The sequence below is a fragment of the Helianthus annuus genome, chromosome 5, assembly GCF_002127325.2.
Source record: "Helianthus annuus cultivar XRQ/B chromosome 5, HanXRQr2.0-SUNRISE, whole genome shotgun sequence".
In the NCBI taxonomy this organism is placed as follows: domain Eukaryota; kingdom Viridiplantae; phylum Streptophyta; class Magnoliopsida; order Asterales; family Asteraceae; genus Helianthus; species Helianthus annuus.
The window spans coordinates 120,188,789-120,206,808 of NC_035437.2; the positions used below are offsets into that span (position 1 = coordinate 120,188,789).

The 18,020-nt window shown below is 39.1% G+C and overlaps 1 protein-coding gene across 1 annotated transcript in view; it reads left to right on the forward strand.

Moving 5' to 3' along the window:
* The first annotated feature begins 1,441 nt into the window (after positions 1-1,441).
* Positions 1,442-18,020, forward strand: part of LOC110924970 — a 28,820-nt gene continuing 12,241 nt past the window's right edge. Inside the window, exon 1 of the mRNA XM_022168942.2 lies at positions 1,442-1,694. Within this exon, the coding sequence (XP_022024634.1) occupies positions 1,442-1,694 (253 nt within the window). The remainder of the gene's footprint in view (positions 1,695-18,020) is intronic.

Below are 18,020 nucleotides of genomic sequence, written 5' to 3' on the forward strand. Positions count from 1 at the left end.
TCTATGGAAAAAGTTGTCACTTGCCGGTAGAAATAGCTCACAAGGCCTACTGGGAAATCAAAAATGTAACTTAGATTTAGACTTTGCCGGTAAAAATCGATTCTGTCAAATAAATGAATTAGACGAATTAAGGAATTATGCATACTCTAACTCCGAAATTTATAAGGAAAGAATGAAAAATTTGCATGACAAACACATTATGCCTAATAAATTTCGAGTAGGAGATCAAGTTCTATTGTTTAACTCACGACTTCGATTATTTCCAGGTAAACTAAAATCTAGGTGGTCAGGACCTTTTTCCATCACCCATATTTTTCCTCACGGTGCAGTAGAAATTAAATCTCAGAATGGAATTCCATTCAAAGTCAATGGCAAACGACTGAAACTCTATCAAGGATTCATTGAGGATGAGGAGGAAGAAATCTCGCTTTAAACGGTCGACGAGTAAAAGCATCAACATCATATCTGGTAACTTACGAACAAGCGGATGAACATCGAAACTGGTAAGTCTTCTAACCGAGTTTTGGGAAAACAGGGCACTCACACGAGCACTTGAAAAAAAAACTTTGCTTGGCACGGGGCCGTGTCCGCTGGACACGGGGCCGTGTCCGCGCAACTGTCGGGATAAAACCCCTTTTTCATAACAGTTACATCATTCCACACGCCCCGTTTCCCCAAAAACTCTCTGTCTCAGGCGATTTTCCGCAGAATTCCGACATTCCCTCTCGTTCTAACAACATCAAGGTATGATTCTATCACCATTAGTAATTAGATTAGTTACTTGCATGTAGTTAAAACATCAAAAATTTGGGGAAAAATCTAGGGTTCTTGAAGTTCATTCGGATTGAACCTCAAATTTTTGCATAAATCTGTTATCATTAGTTTAGATTAGTGTTATGGGAAGTAAATCCACTTATATTGTTCATAGATTTGCCCGATTTCTCACAAAAACCTCAAACCCTTGTTTTTGAACCGAAAAAGATAAAATTGAAGGGGTAAACGGTTTGTTTTGGGAAAAACGGCGCTTGGGGTTTCATTTCGGGGGAAACCGCACATACTTGACCAAAAATTTTCAAGTTTTCGAGACCGGGTCGAAAAATGGAAATTTTGAGTAACAGACGCCTGGACACGGGGTCGTGCCCGCTGAGCATGGGGCCGTGTCCAGCCCACTGTTTTCAGTTCTCCGAAAAACATCATTATTTCGTGCTAACATTTTGGTATATTCTTTCAGATGTCGAAGAAGTTCACAAGGTTCAACACCAATGAGCTCGATGCTAGAGCAAGATACGATGTACTTCAAACAAGACCGGAAGAATACCCGAGACAAGCATGCATGGACCTGTTAGCACTGGTGAACCAACTTGAGCGGTTCAACAACCTCGTTACTGGCCCACTAAGGATTGCCCTAACCACTCGACTTCGCTCTGTCCACGAGTGCACTATGGAGTTCTATAGCACCTTCATGTTCAATTCAAGGTGCGACCCTTTCGACAATGATGGGGTGGCATTCCGATGTGGTGGAACGAGGTACTCGATCTCAATGACACAATTTGGGTCAATAGTTGGGCTGTATATAGAGGAAGATTCAGGTAATGAAGAGAACACCGGAGGGGTGCGAGATTTGGATGAGAACGAACGCCAAGCCGCGTGGGCTCAGATTAGTGAAGGGCACTACAACCCAAGCAGCACAAAGAGTACCAAGTTAAGAGACCCACTCTACCGATACATCCATAGGGTCCTCGGTTACTCTCTTAGCCAAAGGCATGAAAGCGGTGGCGTTGTGGGGTTGAGAGATTTGATAGTCCTTCACTGCATTCATACCCGAAGACACCTCGATGTTCCGTTTCTCCTGCTCCAAAACATGTATTTGAACCGGCTTGCTGATGCACCAACCCCTATCTTCTTCGGGGGGTGGATATACCGTCTCTTCAAGCACTTCGTGAACATACCTAGGTCTTTCGAAAGGAGCCCATGGTCGGGAAGGGTAGATGTACACATTTGCCGCTCCATGAACCTAATCTATGAGGCGGAAGACGGGTCGGTTAGCTTCCAGAGGATGCAAGGGCATGCATGGAACCCGCAAGAGGCACTAGTCCTTCACGCTCCACAGTTTCAACAACCTCCCCATTACCAGTACCAGCCTCACGGTGATCCGGGCCAATCCTCCTCACAAGGAGGTGGTTTTCCTAACTTTCAAAGTTTACATGATCTATTGCAGGAAAAACTTATCTGCACCAGGAACACCTACAACCTCGCCAACAACACATACAACCGGGTCGGAGCCATTGAAAGAAATATCTCCGATATCCAAGATGACATCGGGAGCATCCGGGAGTACACGGCGGGGCATGGAGGGGGAGGTGATGACGATGATGAAGACATGGACTAGGCGGGTGGAGTAGGAGCAGGAGCAGCTGGTTGGTAATCCCACAGGTTAACCCCTCTTTTCTATCGAACAATTTCCGGCCAGCGTGCCGAGTGTTGAACAATTTACTTTCCCTAACTATTTTTATTTTTTTTGCTTTTGTTTTTAACTTTGTGACATGGATGTTGAACTTGGTAATCTAGGATGTTTGCTAGTGTTTGGTATGGTGTTTACTGATTAAACAGGTACATACGAGGCTTAGAGTACTAAACATTAGTACTACTAAAGCTGAGACAGGAAAACCGGAGCCAGAAACCTATTTTTCACCTTTGCAGATTGTCTACACGGGGTCGTGTCCGGCCGACACGCCCCCGTGCCCACTTCCCTAGACCTGCTGTTTGTTTATTTCTGCACATTTTTGCCAGACACGGGGCCGTGTCCAGCCAACACGCCCATGTGTCCACCTTCTGTAAGTTTTCGTTACTAGCACCTGAACACGGGGTCGTGTCTACCCGACACGGGGCCGTGTCCAGGTGCCCAGTAACATAAAATTTTGCTTTTTCACACCTTTTTACACATTATTTTTGGGACACATTGAGGACAATGTGTAATTAAGTGTGGGGGGATGCTAAAACCTTGAATCTTACAAGTCCTAATTAACAAGCCTTACACAAAACTCTATTGGAACCGCTAATCACCCCAAATTTTTTCAAAAATTTTCATTTTCTTTTTACTTGTCTAGGTTTAATTTGGGAATTTCAAGTTCTAACAAGGTTATATTTTTACAAATTTACAACCGATAGCGTCATGATAAAAAGAACCAACATAAGAAAATTATGAAACGACATAACAAACTTAGTTAAAATTTGATTATATTACTTGATCACATAAAAACCCATTCCCACAAAAGTGAGTTTTGAGCCTTTATTGAGCATACAAATACATATCTTTACACTAAATGCTCATTTTTCGTTTCTTGTGTGAATAGCCGCTTGGTTCGTACGACTCTAGAACTTGCCACGACAATGCATTCCCGGTCCTTACCAACTTAAACCCAAGTAAGTAAGTGATGGAGGCATTAGGACTAACACTTTTTCTTTCTACACCATTATTTTTCTTTTTTTTTTTACCACCTACCCAAAATCCCCCTAGTTAACCCCTTTGAGCCTAAACCTTTTCATTTCTTAACCCAAAACAAACACCCTTTTTACCCACCTAAACCCTTTTTTATTTTAACCCTTTCTTTTAGTAACAAAGCTCGGTTTTTCTTATGACTTAAAAAAAATATGAATGATGATGAAACCAAATAAATAAACAAGTTTATCAAAATAACTTTGTTTGAAAGAATTGGTTCATCAAAATAAAATAAATTGTCAAAAATAAAAAGTCTTTCAAAAACCGATGCTTTTTACGCTTTTCGCCCCTTTTACTAACCACTAACCCAACCACCCACCTTTAGCCCAAGCCTAATGTAACACCCTAGTTACTAATTAACAATTTTATATGTAAACACCAACAATTAGATGTGTAGTTAAGCCTACACATACTATAAAAATACGAATTTATTAAAACTTTTACAATTCATAAGTTATTCTACATAACGTGGTTGAATTCGTTGTTTAAAATTTGCAATGTGTCAAAGTGCGGAAGCATGTATCTATATCGTGCTCGGTCCTTCGTTGAGCTTGATCATCTTCCAGCATCCAAAGTGTACCTAAATTTCATAAACACGAAATGCTTTAGTCTTACGGCTTTAAAACGTGTCCAAACGAGTCCGGGAAACCATTGATTCCAAAAACAAAAATTTGAAAATGACCTCCACCGTAACTTACGGTGGCACCGTAAGTTACGGTGGCCTCTGTAATAAAATTTTCCTATCGTACAACAGTAGGCAACCACCGTAAATAATTCAGCTCCACCGTAACTTACGGTGGCACCGTAAGTTACGGTGGCCCCTGCATTCAGCCTTTCCATTTTGCCGTAATTGACACGAAATCTTTCGTATCTTTAAATTCGCTTGTCCGTTTGACCTACCGTTTCTTCCTACATGTTTGTAATTTGATTCTCCATCATATGGAGTTAAAGTCCGACATCCGGCTTAATAAATTTTGAGACTTTTATGCATTCGGCTTATTACCTTTTTACAAGATTTTGACCCGTTTACGCTTAAATGCATATTTTGACCCGTTAAGGGTATTTAAGCCTTTTAGTCTAGAACTTGTGCCTTTCTTTTGTCGCTACAAAAGTTCCATATCTAATTAATTACAAATATTCCACCACAACTATTTTGTGGCGGATTTATCATAATGAACCCCTTTTTCCCAATTTTACCCATCGGTTGGTCATTTTACGAAATGACCATTTTTGAGCATTTGACCCGCGAATGTGCATTCCTATGACCTTTGTTCATGTCTAATGATTCCATAACTTTTATGCAAGTTCTGAAACGACCTCTATGAGTCGTTTGCCCAATATACCCTTCAAGGGTGTTTTGTCAACTTTAGTCCCTCACTTAACGACGAAGGACTTTCACTAAATATTTTGACCAAAATTGTATGTTTAACCAAAAAGCTTAGTTATACGTACCTGGCTCAGGTCAAAGTATTGACCCGTTTACTTAACTTTTGCTTTATATCTTTATAGTTAAAGCGATGCAAACTTATGTTATTTCCTGTGATTACAAAACTCAACAAACAATTATCAAATGTTATTGTCAAATGGTGTTACCCACACCAATTGACCTATTTAGTCAAATTGACCATTTGTCCGTATGAGATGGTATTTAAGTACCATTTCATCCCCTTTAAACCTATCCCGGTTTTTCCTTGTACTCGTTTTACTTAAAACCGTTTTTATTTGTTCGTCATTACATGACTAATTTACATTTTACCCCTTTTCCCATAACTCGTGATTTCTTACCAATTTCCCTTGTTCCGACTCTTATTGAATCGTGTCGGAACATTCTATACCAACCATTTAGTAGCATTCATAAACAATATTTGCAATTATGTAATTTGTACATAATGTAAAGGGGCGTAAGCTTTACTTACCTCGCATCCGAATACGCTTTCTTCTTTCCTTCTTGATTCGTTTGACCCGTTCACTCATCAAGCTTCCACCTAGCTCGTTAGGCGTCAAACTATCATCATAATTCATAAGATGGTTAGATTAGTCATTATCAATTATGACTACTCCATCTAACGGGTCTTAGGCCGACTTTATCGCTCGATTAAATCATTGGTTAGTTTGACTTCCTAGTAGTCAATTGATCTATCATCATACTCAAATGCACACTTCACATGGAATTTCAACATTTTAGCTCCGTTTAGGCATTTTAACAAACACCTAGTGGGCATAATTTTACATATTTACTAACTAGTTCATAACTAGTTATTTTTTTACCAAGACTTACATCACAAATCAAACCTCTATGTCTAGTGTTCATGAACTACACATCATATTTTTCAGAAATCAGTTTCTATGCATCAATTTACACTAGATTAGCATTCTACATCCTAGTGTTCATCATTTTCTCACAAACCCATGAATCACCTTCAATGTGTTCATGAAATTTTCAGAATTTAGCCATGATTTCACATGTTATTGTCTAGGTTTTACTCCTAGACACTATATCAACCCAAATAGCAAACATGCAACATACATTTTCAGATCTCCGAATTTCATGAGAATTTCAAGTTGAAAGTTTTCATCAAATTTTACATACCTTGTAATCCACTTGTGATGAGGATCAGTAATCTATGCTCAAATTTCGATTTCAACTTGAATTAAGCCTTCAATTTGAGAGTTTAGTGAGTTGTTAGGGTTTTGAGGGTGGAGGTCGCCCTCCTCTTCCTGTTGATTGAACCAGACACCTAAATGGTGTTTTGGTTTTTTTTTTTTTAAACTAATAATAATAGTTTCAAGTTTAACAACATTAGTCCTTCCCCTTTTGTTTAACATTTAAATAAGGTTATTCTAACCTTATTTCAAGTTATTTCTAGACTTGTAGTTAACTAGGTTATAATTTTTCCTACTTAATTAGTTCTTGTTCAAAAACCTGTTTTATTTTAAGTCCCGTTAAATCTCGGGCCTTTTTATATACTTTGCTTTCTCAAAGTATTTCCCATCCTTTTAATAAATATTAGATTTATTTATTTAAATCCTAATATTCACCGGGTTAATTTTACCACTAACGGTATTTTACCTGTTTTTACTATTAACGAGGTTTGATTACCAAACCCGTTTTCGGGGTGTTACAAGTCTACCCCCCTTAAAGAGGTTTTGTCCTCGAAACCTTTTCTTACATAATTTATTGGGTTTTAACTCAATGTATTTGAGCCGAGAATTCTTTTAAACATTACTTATACTTTTATCCAATTGTTAGTATTACCAGAAAAATATAGTAACATCTTTTGGTTATTATTCGTCTACATAAATCATACGACATAGTGCAACTTGAAATATCGTAATCTCGTTATTTCCACTATTTTAGTTAATTTAGCGATATCCATTGCTTTCATATACTATCGAATTCCTTATGAATCCGTTACTTTGACCCGTTTAAAGGTCTTTAGTGAAATCTTTCAGTTTTAGCAACAATTTCTTTCGTTTTCAATTTTGTTTATTCGGTTTAGTTATATCGAATCCACTGCTTACAAGCAACCAAATTACTTAAATGACCTTAACCGGTCTCACTAACTCGACTTATTAGTCCAGTTACTTTTTTTTTACCGCTCGCTTGGTTATAATGTGATTCCTCTTCACATTGCATTTCTTGACCGTGATCGTGTCACGTCATGTTTAATTTATATCAACCTTTCATTTTCGAAAAGATCACTTTTCGAATATATCGTCTTGCGCCTATCAGCGTCAAGACTTGAATCTTTCATGCTTACTATTCAAGGAAATTGACAATCCCCTAATTTATTGTTTTCCGTTCTCGTTTAAAGCGGGGAATCGTAACAAGTTCCCTCACCTTACACTATTAACCCGTATGTTCCTTCACTTAACCTCGTAGGCTATTTCCTTAGGCTTTCACCTCCTTGAGGCGAGGCCCTTATGATCCTTTTGCTTTAATTCATGACCCGTGGGTCATTTTGGTCCCGTAGACCCTTGCTCTAATTAATATCCCGTAGGTTATGATGATCCCGTAGATCATCTTTTATTCAAGTCTTTATTCAAATGTGTATACATTTATATACGCATATGGCATTAAGGCACCCCTTCTTATGTTTTAGAATTATTCACCTTTACTTTTTGGATTTCGTTTGACCTTGACCGTAGTCTAAGGCTACATTGTTTTCTTTCGAATTATCCTTCCGACTCCTTGACTTCTAACGTCAATTACACGTCGGTTTGCCCTACACTTACCGTTAACCGGTTCTTACCTATACTTCTTTACGTCCCATTACCCGGGTTCTTTTATTCTAATGTTTTTAACACCTTTAACTCCTTTACATAGGTTTACTAATATTTCGCACTTTTTTTTATTCTATTCGCGCTTACTTACTTTAGCAAGTGTCATCCTTTATTAAATTTTGTTTGACTTATTCGTGTGAAAATTTCATCACTTATAAATGTCAAACTTCAGTCTTTGTTCGACCCGTTCAACATTAAAATAGTTGAGCGTAATTTATCAAAATTTCTATTTGCCGTTATCTTATCGTCCTTTGGTCATGACCCAAAACCCGAGTCTTTTGACTTTCCATACGCGTTCCTGTTTCTCAGTCTACGTATGTGTTTAATTCCTTACCCATCAACCGGGCATTTTACCGAAATCCTTATCATTGCACCCCTTTCGGTATGCATTAAGACTTCATTTCGATTTGCTTGGTCATCTTAGTGAAATCCATCGCTTTTATTCGACCATGTCTTTTATTCTTTACTTGATCACCATTTGCGGCCTTATTAATTTTAAGCGACGATTATCATCGTTATCTTTGCTTTACTACGACTAAAGTTAACAACCTTGATTATCTTTTTCGTGTGGGCAACACCTTTGTTTTTATGACCCGGCGGATCATCTATACTTTGGTTTTACTTGCCCATTTCGTTCACCATGACTTATTTTCGTGAATTTTCTTTTGATCATTCATTTATATCATCATTTACATTAATCTTTGTCCCTTCTATCAGGCTCATTATCCTAATGTAATACGCTCCCGTCACCCGGCTATGCATTTACATTATTCTCAACTATTTTGTTTATTTGTTTCATTTGGGTACTTTTTAATTTGTCCCCTTCACCCCGTCCTTACTACATAGGATGTTAATGTGTCCGCTATAAGAAGTTCATGGTATCATATGCCACTACTTACTTGGCCAGAGTAAGCGATTAACACATGACACGCATGACCTTTTTATAGTTTTCACATCACGCCCTATGTAAGTAATACCTCTGTTTATTTCTCTTGGAAACAATATCCTGGATAGGTATTCTATTCAGGTATGTCCAAGTTTTCAATCTACATCTGCAATTATCAGTTTCTACGTATTGGTTGCATGTTTATATTCATGCAATTATTTAAACGTGCACCTGGTAAATGCTTGCCCTAACGGGCTTTCCTTGCCATTAGCCTTGTTCGCGACCATCACGCGATTTGGGTCCTTGATGAGCATGCTCTTCTTGTCATATCTCGGACCGTTCCATCATCATATCCACAATTCGTTTGACTCTCGTCGTCTTCAAACACGAGTGTCCTTCAATTAAAACATTCACAAAAGTTAGTAACATTAACTTCAAAAATCGCCCGTATTATAATACAAGGCTTTTCTACTATACGCGTCAATGTGCGTATTTTCGTCAACTATATCAATCATTTCAATTGGGGTAACGTGTATCACACGATAGCCCTATGTGTTGTTTACAACACTTTAGCATCTAAACTATTAACGTACGTGTACTTACCGGATTTGCGATCAAGCCTCGAACCGAACACTATCCTTTATTAAGAGCATAAGGTTTAAGTCCAAGCATAGTTTTTCCCACCATACTTGAATCTCTTAAACCAACGCTCTGATACCAACTTGTAACACCCTAGTTACTAATTAACAATTTTATATGTAAACACCAACAATTAGATGTGTAGTTAAGCCTACACATACTATAAAAATACGAATTTATTAAAACTTTTACAATTCATAAGTTATTCTACATAACGTGGTTGAATTCGTTGTTTAAAATTTGCAATGTGTCAAAGTGCGGAAGCATGTATCTATATCGTGTTCGGTCCTTCGTTGAGCTTGATCTTCTCCCGGCATCCAAAGTGTACCTACATTTCATAAACACGAAATGCTTTAGTCTTACGGGCTTTAAAACGTGTCCAAACGAGTTCGGGAAACCCCTGATTCCAAAAACAAAAATTTGAAAATGACCTCCACCGTAACTTACGGTGGCACCGTAAGTTACAGTGGCCTCTGTAATAAAATTTTCCTACCGTACAACAGTAGGCAACCACCGTAAATAATTCAGATCCACCGTAACTTACGGTGGCACCGTAAGTTACGGTGGCCCCTGCATTCAGCCTTTCCATTTTGCCGTAATTGACACGAAATCTTTCGTATCTTTAAATTCGCTTGTCTGTTTGACCTACCGTTTCTTTCTACATGTTTGTAATTTGATTCTCCATCATATGGAGTTAAAGTCCGACATCCGGCTTAATAAATTTTGAGACTTTTATGCATTCGGCTTATTACCTTTTTACAAGATTTTGACCCGTTTACGCTTAAATGCATATTTTGACCCGTTAAGGGTATTTAAGCCTTTTAGTCTAGAACTTGTGCCTTTCTTTTGTCGCTACAAAAGTTCCATATCTAATTAATTACAAATATTCCACCACAACTATTTTGTGGCGGATTTATCATAATGAACCCCTTTTTCCCAATTTTACCCATCGGTTAGTCATTTTACGAAAATGACCATTTTTGAGCATTTGACCCGCGAATGTGCATTCCTATGACCTTTGTTCATGTCTAATGATTCCATAACCTTTATGCAAGTTCTTAAACAACCTCTATGAGTCGTTTGCCCAATATACCCTTCAAGGGTGTTTTGTCAACTTTAGTCCCTCACTTAACGACGAAGGACTTTCACTAAATATTTTGACCGAAATTGTATGTTTAACCAAAAAGCTTAGTTATACGTACCTGGCTCGGGTCAAAGTATTGACCCGTTTACTTAACTTTTGCTTTATATCTTTATAGTTAAAGCGATGCAAACTTATGTTATTTCCTGTGATTAGAAAACTCAACAAGCAATTATCAAACGTTATTGTCAAATGGTGTTACCCACACCAATTGACCTATTTAGTCCAATTGACCATTTGTCCGTATGAGATGGTATTTAAGTACCATTTCATCCCCTTTAAACCTATCCCGGTTTTTCCTTGTACTCGTTTTACTTAAAACCGTTTTTATTTGTTCGTCATTACATGACTAATTTACCATTTTACCCCTTTTCCCATAACTCGTGATTTCTTACCAATTTCCCTTGTTCCGACTCTTATTGAATCGTGTCGGAACATTCTATACCAACCATTTAGTAGCATTCATAAACAATATTTGCAATTATGTAATTTGTACATAATGTAAAGGGGCGTAAGCTTTACTTACCTCGCATCCGAATACGCTTTCTTCTTTCCTTCTTGATTCGTTTGACCCGTTCACTCATCAAGCTTCCACCTAGCTCGTTAGGCGTCAAACTATCATCATAATTCATAAGATGGTTAGATTAGTCATTATCAATTATGACTACTCCATCTAACGGGTCTTTGGCCGACTTTATCGCTCGATTAAATCATTGGTTAGTTTGACTTCCTAGTAGTTAATTGATCTATCATCATACTCAAATGCACACTTCACATGGAATTTCAACATTTTAGCTCCGTTTAGGCATTTTAACAAACACCTAGTGGGCATAATTTTACATATTTACTAACTAGTTCATAACTAGTTATTTTTTTACCAAGACTTACATCACAAATCAAACCTCTATTTCTAGTGTTCATGAACTACACATCATATTTTCAGAAATCAGTTTCTATGCATCAATTTACACTAGATTAGCATTCTACATCCTAGTGTTCCTCATTTTCTCACAAACCCATGAATCACCTTCAATGTGTTCATGAAATTTTCAGAATTTAGCCATGATTTCACATGTTATTGTCTAGGTTTTACTCCTAGACACTATATCAACCCAAATAGCAAACATGCGACATAAATTTTCAGATTTCCCAATTTCATGAGAATTTCAAGTTGAAAGTTTTCATCAAATTTTACATACCTTGTAATCCTCTTGTGATGAGGATCAGTAATCTATGCGCAAATTTCGATTTCAACTTGAATTGAGCCTTCAATTTGAGAGTTTAGTGAGTTATTAGGGTTTTGAGGGTGGAGGTCGCCCTCCTCTTCCTGTTGATCGAACCAGACACCTAAATGGTGTTTTGGTTTTTTTTTAACTAATAATAATAGTTTCAAGTTTAACAACATTAGTCCCTCCCCTTTTGTTTAACATTTAAATAAGGTTATTCTAACCTTATTTCAAGTTATTTCTAGACTTGTAGTTAACTAGGTTATAATTTTTCCTAGTTAATTAGTTCTTGTTCAAAAACCTGTTTTATTTTAAGTCCTGTTAAATCTCGGGCCTTTTTATATACTTTGTTTTCTCAAAGTATTTCCCATCCTTTTAATAAATATTAGATTTATTTATTTAAATCCTAATATTCACCGGGTTAATTTTACCACTAACGGTATTTTACCCGTTTTTACTATTAACGAGGTTTGATTATCAAACCCGTTTTCGGGGTGTTACACCTAACCCTTCACCCAAAAAGTCCTCTTGATATTTACAAAGGTATATAGTTAAAAAGGAGGAGGATTGATTGCTTGGCAAGCTTATGGTAGGAGTAAGTTCCATGCCGCTCTCGAGTGATTCACTAAAAATACACCTTCGGCCAAGTGTTGAGTGATCCCCCGTGAGGTATGTGAACTTATATATAAATGGAATTTTAAAAAAGGCATGTTATGCCCTAATAAGTAATTTATCTTATGAAACGTTTTTAATAAATCATGACGAATAGGATTGTAAATAAATAAAAATAAAACTTAATAAAGAATCTTGGTAATCCCGACACTCTATGACAAGCCCAAAAACCTTCTATTCTACCCATTCCATTTGGGAGTGAAAAAGCCACATTATAAGGAGTTTTGCTTGAGGACAAGCAAAGATTCAAGTGTGGGGGTATTTGATGTGCACAAAATGCAACATATAAATTACATCAATTGTGGCATAAAACTAACCCTTTTTAGTACTAATGTTGGAAAAAAGTGTGCTTTTGTCTTCCTTTTGTATTTTCAGGATTAAATGAGCTCAAATAAACAAAAGAAGCAAAAAGGCAGCTAAATCTAACACAAATACAAGAAAAGGAACAAACGTGGCATGCCCAGCCTCCCGACAGCATCTTCCCAAGTAAAACAAGGAAACAGAGGGCTGAACACGCCCTGTGCTCAATGAGCACGGGGGCGTGCCCAAGTGTCAGCAGAAAAGACAAAGTTGTAGAAGCTTCCATCGCTCACCACGGGGCCGTGGTCAACTATAAGATTCGCGGAATCCAGGCAAATCTTGATAGTACAGATATGCTTCTGCACACGTGGTCGTGCTCAGCGGACATGGGGGCGTGGTCAACTAATGCAGACAAACTGCATCTAATGAAGAAAGAGAGGAGGATGGACACGGGGCCGTGCCCAATGGACACGGGGCCGTGCCCGAGCTTCTGTTCAGCCTATAAATAGGAGTGCTTGGAGCTCTTTCAACTCATCCCTTGGCACACCACCTCTCTCACACTTCACCCACCACCCACCACCATCACAACACCATCATCCACCACCATCATCCATTGTCCATCATAGAGTGTGTGAGTCGTCTCGGGATCCAAGATTGATCGTAAGAGTTCTTGATAATCAAAGGCCATGTTTGCCTAAGTCTCTTACATCACTTGGTGAAGACAAGTGTCTAGTGTAATACTTTTTATTTTTAATCTTTTGCACTTTTTAATTGGTTATATATTAATGACTTTAATAACTAGTTTCTTATGTTGAAGGTGATTCTTCCTTATCGTTTGTCCGTGGTGTCTTGGCATTATTTTACTGTCTATATAAAATAAAAGATTTTCACCATTCATATCTCCATGGTCTATATGGAGGTATGTTGGCTACCTGGTCGGGGGTTAAGGGAACAGTTTGGTAAGAGTCTTGCCATTGTTCAATGTATAGATCCTGCAAAGGACCTGGGTCAAATTTAGTAGGACCTCCTTCAATACCCAACGGTATTGGATGGCGGGGGTCCAAACTCTTTGACCCCCTCATAAGTTAAACTACTATTAAAACTTTAACCCGGCTACTTAGGACTGTATCCCTGCTGACTCAGACTACTTAGCCGAGGGTAACGTCGCCTTCAAAAGAGGGGCCTACCACATTATGCATTAATAACTTAATTAATTATCTTTCAATAATCCGACCCTTTAGGATTGTATCCTTGCTGACTCAAACTAATGGGTTGAGGGTAACGTCACCTTCAAAAAAGGGGCCTACTACAATAACTAAGATAATCTCTTAAACAAGTGCAAAAGTGCGAAAATAATCAAAGGTTACACTACACATGAGTCGGATCCAAGTGATTCATCTTGTCTATCTGTTTTTACTTTTATTTTACTTTTCAACATTTTAGTTAGTTTTATTTTTCTAGTTTAAAACCTTTTTCTAACTTTTTGATTTGATTAGACGTTGAGGATAAACCGGTATTAAAAGCTCTTGTGTCCTTGGACGACCTCGGTATCTTACCAACACTATACTACGTCCACGATGGGTGCACTTGCCCATATGTGTGTTTAGTGTTAGTAAATATCGTGTTTGTAAATTTAAAACTTGGCTAAAAAGTGTAAAAAAGGCTTAAAATATACACCTAAAATATAACACACTTCACGCACATCACGCGGCAGCGCATTAACAAAGTTACTTGTGCAAAGTTACTTGTGCGGTGACACATTAACAAAGCTACTTGTGCAAACAACACAATAACAAAGTTATTTGTGTGACAACACATTAACAAAGTTACTTGTGCGACAGCACATTAACAAAGTTACTTGTGCAAACAACACAATAACAAACTTACTTACTCGGCAACACATTAACAAAGTTACTTGCGCAAAAGCGCATTAACCAAACAAGAACGGATTCAACATCCTAAACAAATTCAAAATAAATGACAAACTTAGCGGTCATCCAAGGCTTCTGCCACATCGGGAGATGGACGTTATTCGTCCTTAACAAGACAAGGAAACAATGGTAATGACCTTCACCAAGGATATAACAACTGGTGTCCTAGCTAAACTTAGGTGGTGTTTGTTTTTTGGCCAGAAGCACTTCTGGCCACTTATGTCTGCGCCGCGCAGACGCGCGCAGATGTTTGAAGTCTGCAGCTTGTTTGTTTTCTGGAAGATCTGCAGACCAAAAACGTCTGCCTCACCTCTTCCCCACGCAGACATGGCCTTAAGTCTGCAGACCTCTTCTCACCTCTTCTCCTGCCCACAAACCTGCATCACCTCCACCACCACATCTCCGCCACCACCTCCACCACCACGTCTCCGCCACCACCTCCACCACCATCGCCACCACATGCACCCCCACAAAACAAACACCACCCAAAACCCCCAAATCGAAACCACCACGTCTCCGCCACCACCTCCACCATCTCCGCCACCATGTCTCCGCCGCCACCACCTCCACCTTCTTCCCTGCCACCGCCGCCGGTGTGGCTCCCAAAACCCCCAAATCGAAACCCAACTCGATCGCTAACAAAACCCCTAAATCAAATCGTCATCATCTGTTATCATCATCATCATCATCGATCGCTAACAAAATCTGTTATCATCATCATCACCATCATCTTCATCGCATACCTGAGCTTAGTTCCAGTGGGTGTTCGGTGGAGGAGATGGAAGTGAGATGGTGGTGGTGAGTGTTTGGTGATGGTGGTGGTTGCGACGGGGGTGGTGCTGGTTGCGACGGTGGTAGATGATGGAGGAGGTGGAAGTGAGATGGTGGTGTTGAGTGTTAGGTGGTGGTGGTGGTTGCGACGGGGGTGATGGTGGGTGCGACGGTGGACGGTGGACGGTGGATGGTTGTGGTGGTGGTGGTGGTGGGGAGATGAAGGCAGAGAGAGAGAAGTTCTGTGGTGTGTGTTATGTGTGTAGAAGATGTTTTTGTAGAAGTAAAATAACAAACCCTCTTCTCCTTGCAGACTGCAGACTTTTGGTCCACTTCTTCTCCTGCAGATGCTTGCAGATGTGGTCCGCAGACTGCATACCTTTTCCCGCAGAAAAAACAAACACCACCTTAGACAACATACAAGGAACAGTTATATACTCGTGCACAGAACTACCATGGCGCACAGCTAGTCAACTTCACAAACTTAGTTTTTTCATACCTTGTGCCGAATAAACCTTGCTACTTCTCAAACAGCAAAAGTGCACACTTCATCCTCATAGTCCAGTGCTTAGGGATGGCAATGGGTCGGGTTTGGGACGGGTTTAGGTAATCCCAAACCCAAACCCGGTTAGATAAGCTTGTCCCAAACCCGTCCCAAAACCCGTCGGGTTTCTAGCGGGTAAATACCCATCGGGTATCGGGTAAACCCGTTAATTTAAAAAGATTACTTGTTGGGTATACTCATCTCAAAACCTATTGGGTATCTACCGGGTTACTACTAACCGGTTACATTTTGTATTGTCATTATAAAAATATATATCAAATAACTACAATGTATACGGAATAGAATACCTATATGTGTAAAAAATAGATGTATCATATATATACATATTTAATAATATAAAGGAAATTATATCGGGTAAACGGGTACACTTTATCGGGTAATTGGGTCGGGTAAACGGGTATATCACTAAATCCCAAACCCGTCCCAAACCCGCGAAAAAAATAAAAAACTATTCCCAAACCCGTCCCAAACCCGATTAACCGACCCAAAACCCGTCCCAAATATGTCGGGTTTCGGGTTTACCCAGCGGGTTCGGGTTTGATTGCCATCCCTACCAGTGCTCCACCTACTTATCATTGGCGCATAGGAACAACACTGGACCGGGGGGGCTTGAAGGGGTATGGTCTCAAAAACCTTGCGCAAGCGTATAGGACCATACCCTAACTTCATTCCAAAAAACATCTCAAACAGAACCTTGCGCGGCTGCGCAACGGTTCTAAACAAGATCTGGGAAAAAACAGTCTTCGAGGACCATGCGCCGGAAGAAAAGAGAGACAATAATTTAACCAACACCCTTGCGCGGGCCCGCGCAAGGGTACAGTTAGGTTTGAAGACAAACTCCTGAACATCTCCGTGCGCCTGAAATCAAGACTTGAACAAAGGAATCTTTTCTGTTATAACAGAATGGACACGTGGCAAAGGCATAAAGGTTTACAGCTGTAGATCTTCTAGAAGGATTATTAATGCTCATCGTGCATGGCCATTCGGTTACAAATGATTGTGACGTGGCATAATCATGGATGCTCATCTAATCACGATGATGACACTCACTTGAAGATAGATCTACACAAAACCACTTTCCACGTGGCATCTCCCCAGCCGTCGATCAAACTCACAATCCGTGTGCATGGATGTAAAGTTAACTATTAACGGAAAGTGTCACGCCCCCCGACCCACCCTGGACGGAATCGGGAGTCGCGAGCAGTCCAGTGGTACCCGTGGTATCTGATTTATGCGGCAGCGGAAGTCTTTTATTACAGGATCTTTTCACCGTAAAAATGCTCGTTTAATATATTTTACAAAGTTTTAGGGACAAATTCCCATAATTTACAATACGTTGATTCCACACAGAAATCATTATTTGCCAAAAACATGTTTTATTTATTTATTCCCAATGAGCCACTTCTCTGATCTTGTAGTGCTTTACTGCACTTTTCCTGGATCACACAGATCACCTGAAACATGTTTGGAAAAAAGGTTTGGTCAGCGGGGAAATACTGAGTGAATCAGTCTATTTTTCTAAAACGACCCGTTAGTTATAAATTACAGTATTAAGGGGAATTACAATGTTTCTGATATCAAACCAACTACCCACAGTATTTGTCACTCGACCAACCATTGGCTAGCCCATTTGTCCAATGGTGTCTGTGACTGTGGTCAGATCACCCCTTGGCCACCCGTTTGTCCAGGTGTCACGGGAAATAAGTAATGTATACAAAACCCCACATACCGGCTGTAATATGGTGATTACATAGACTTAATCCCTGTAATTATAACCTTTGAAAATAACTTGGAGTTTTGTAAACTTACTCACAAACTGTGAGAAAACAGTTTAAAAGAAGAATGACTCACATTGCAGATTAACGAGCAAGATATAAGCCTACTGATTAGCCTTGATTAAACCTAATTTAACACAATGCACACACAGGCAGGTTAGTAACTAATACAGCAGTTACGTCAATTCACGAGATTAAACCCTCACAACGATTAATCAGTGCAATACTCGATAATTCAGTCGGATTCACAACAAATAACAGAGCATAGTCCGAATTCGAACAACACTCTAATATTCAAGTCGAAATCACGACAAATAATCAAAGCACAAGC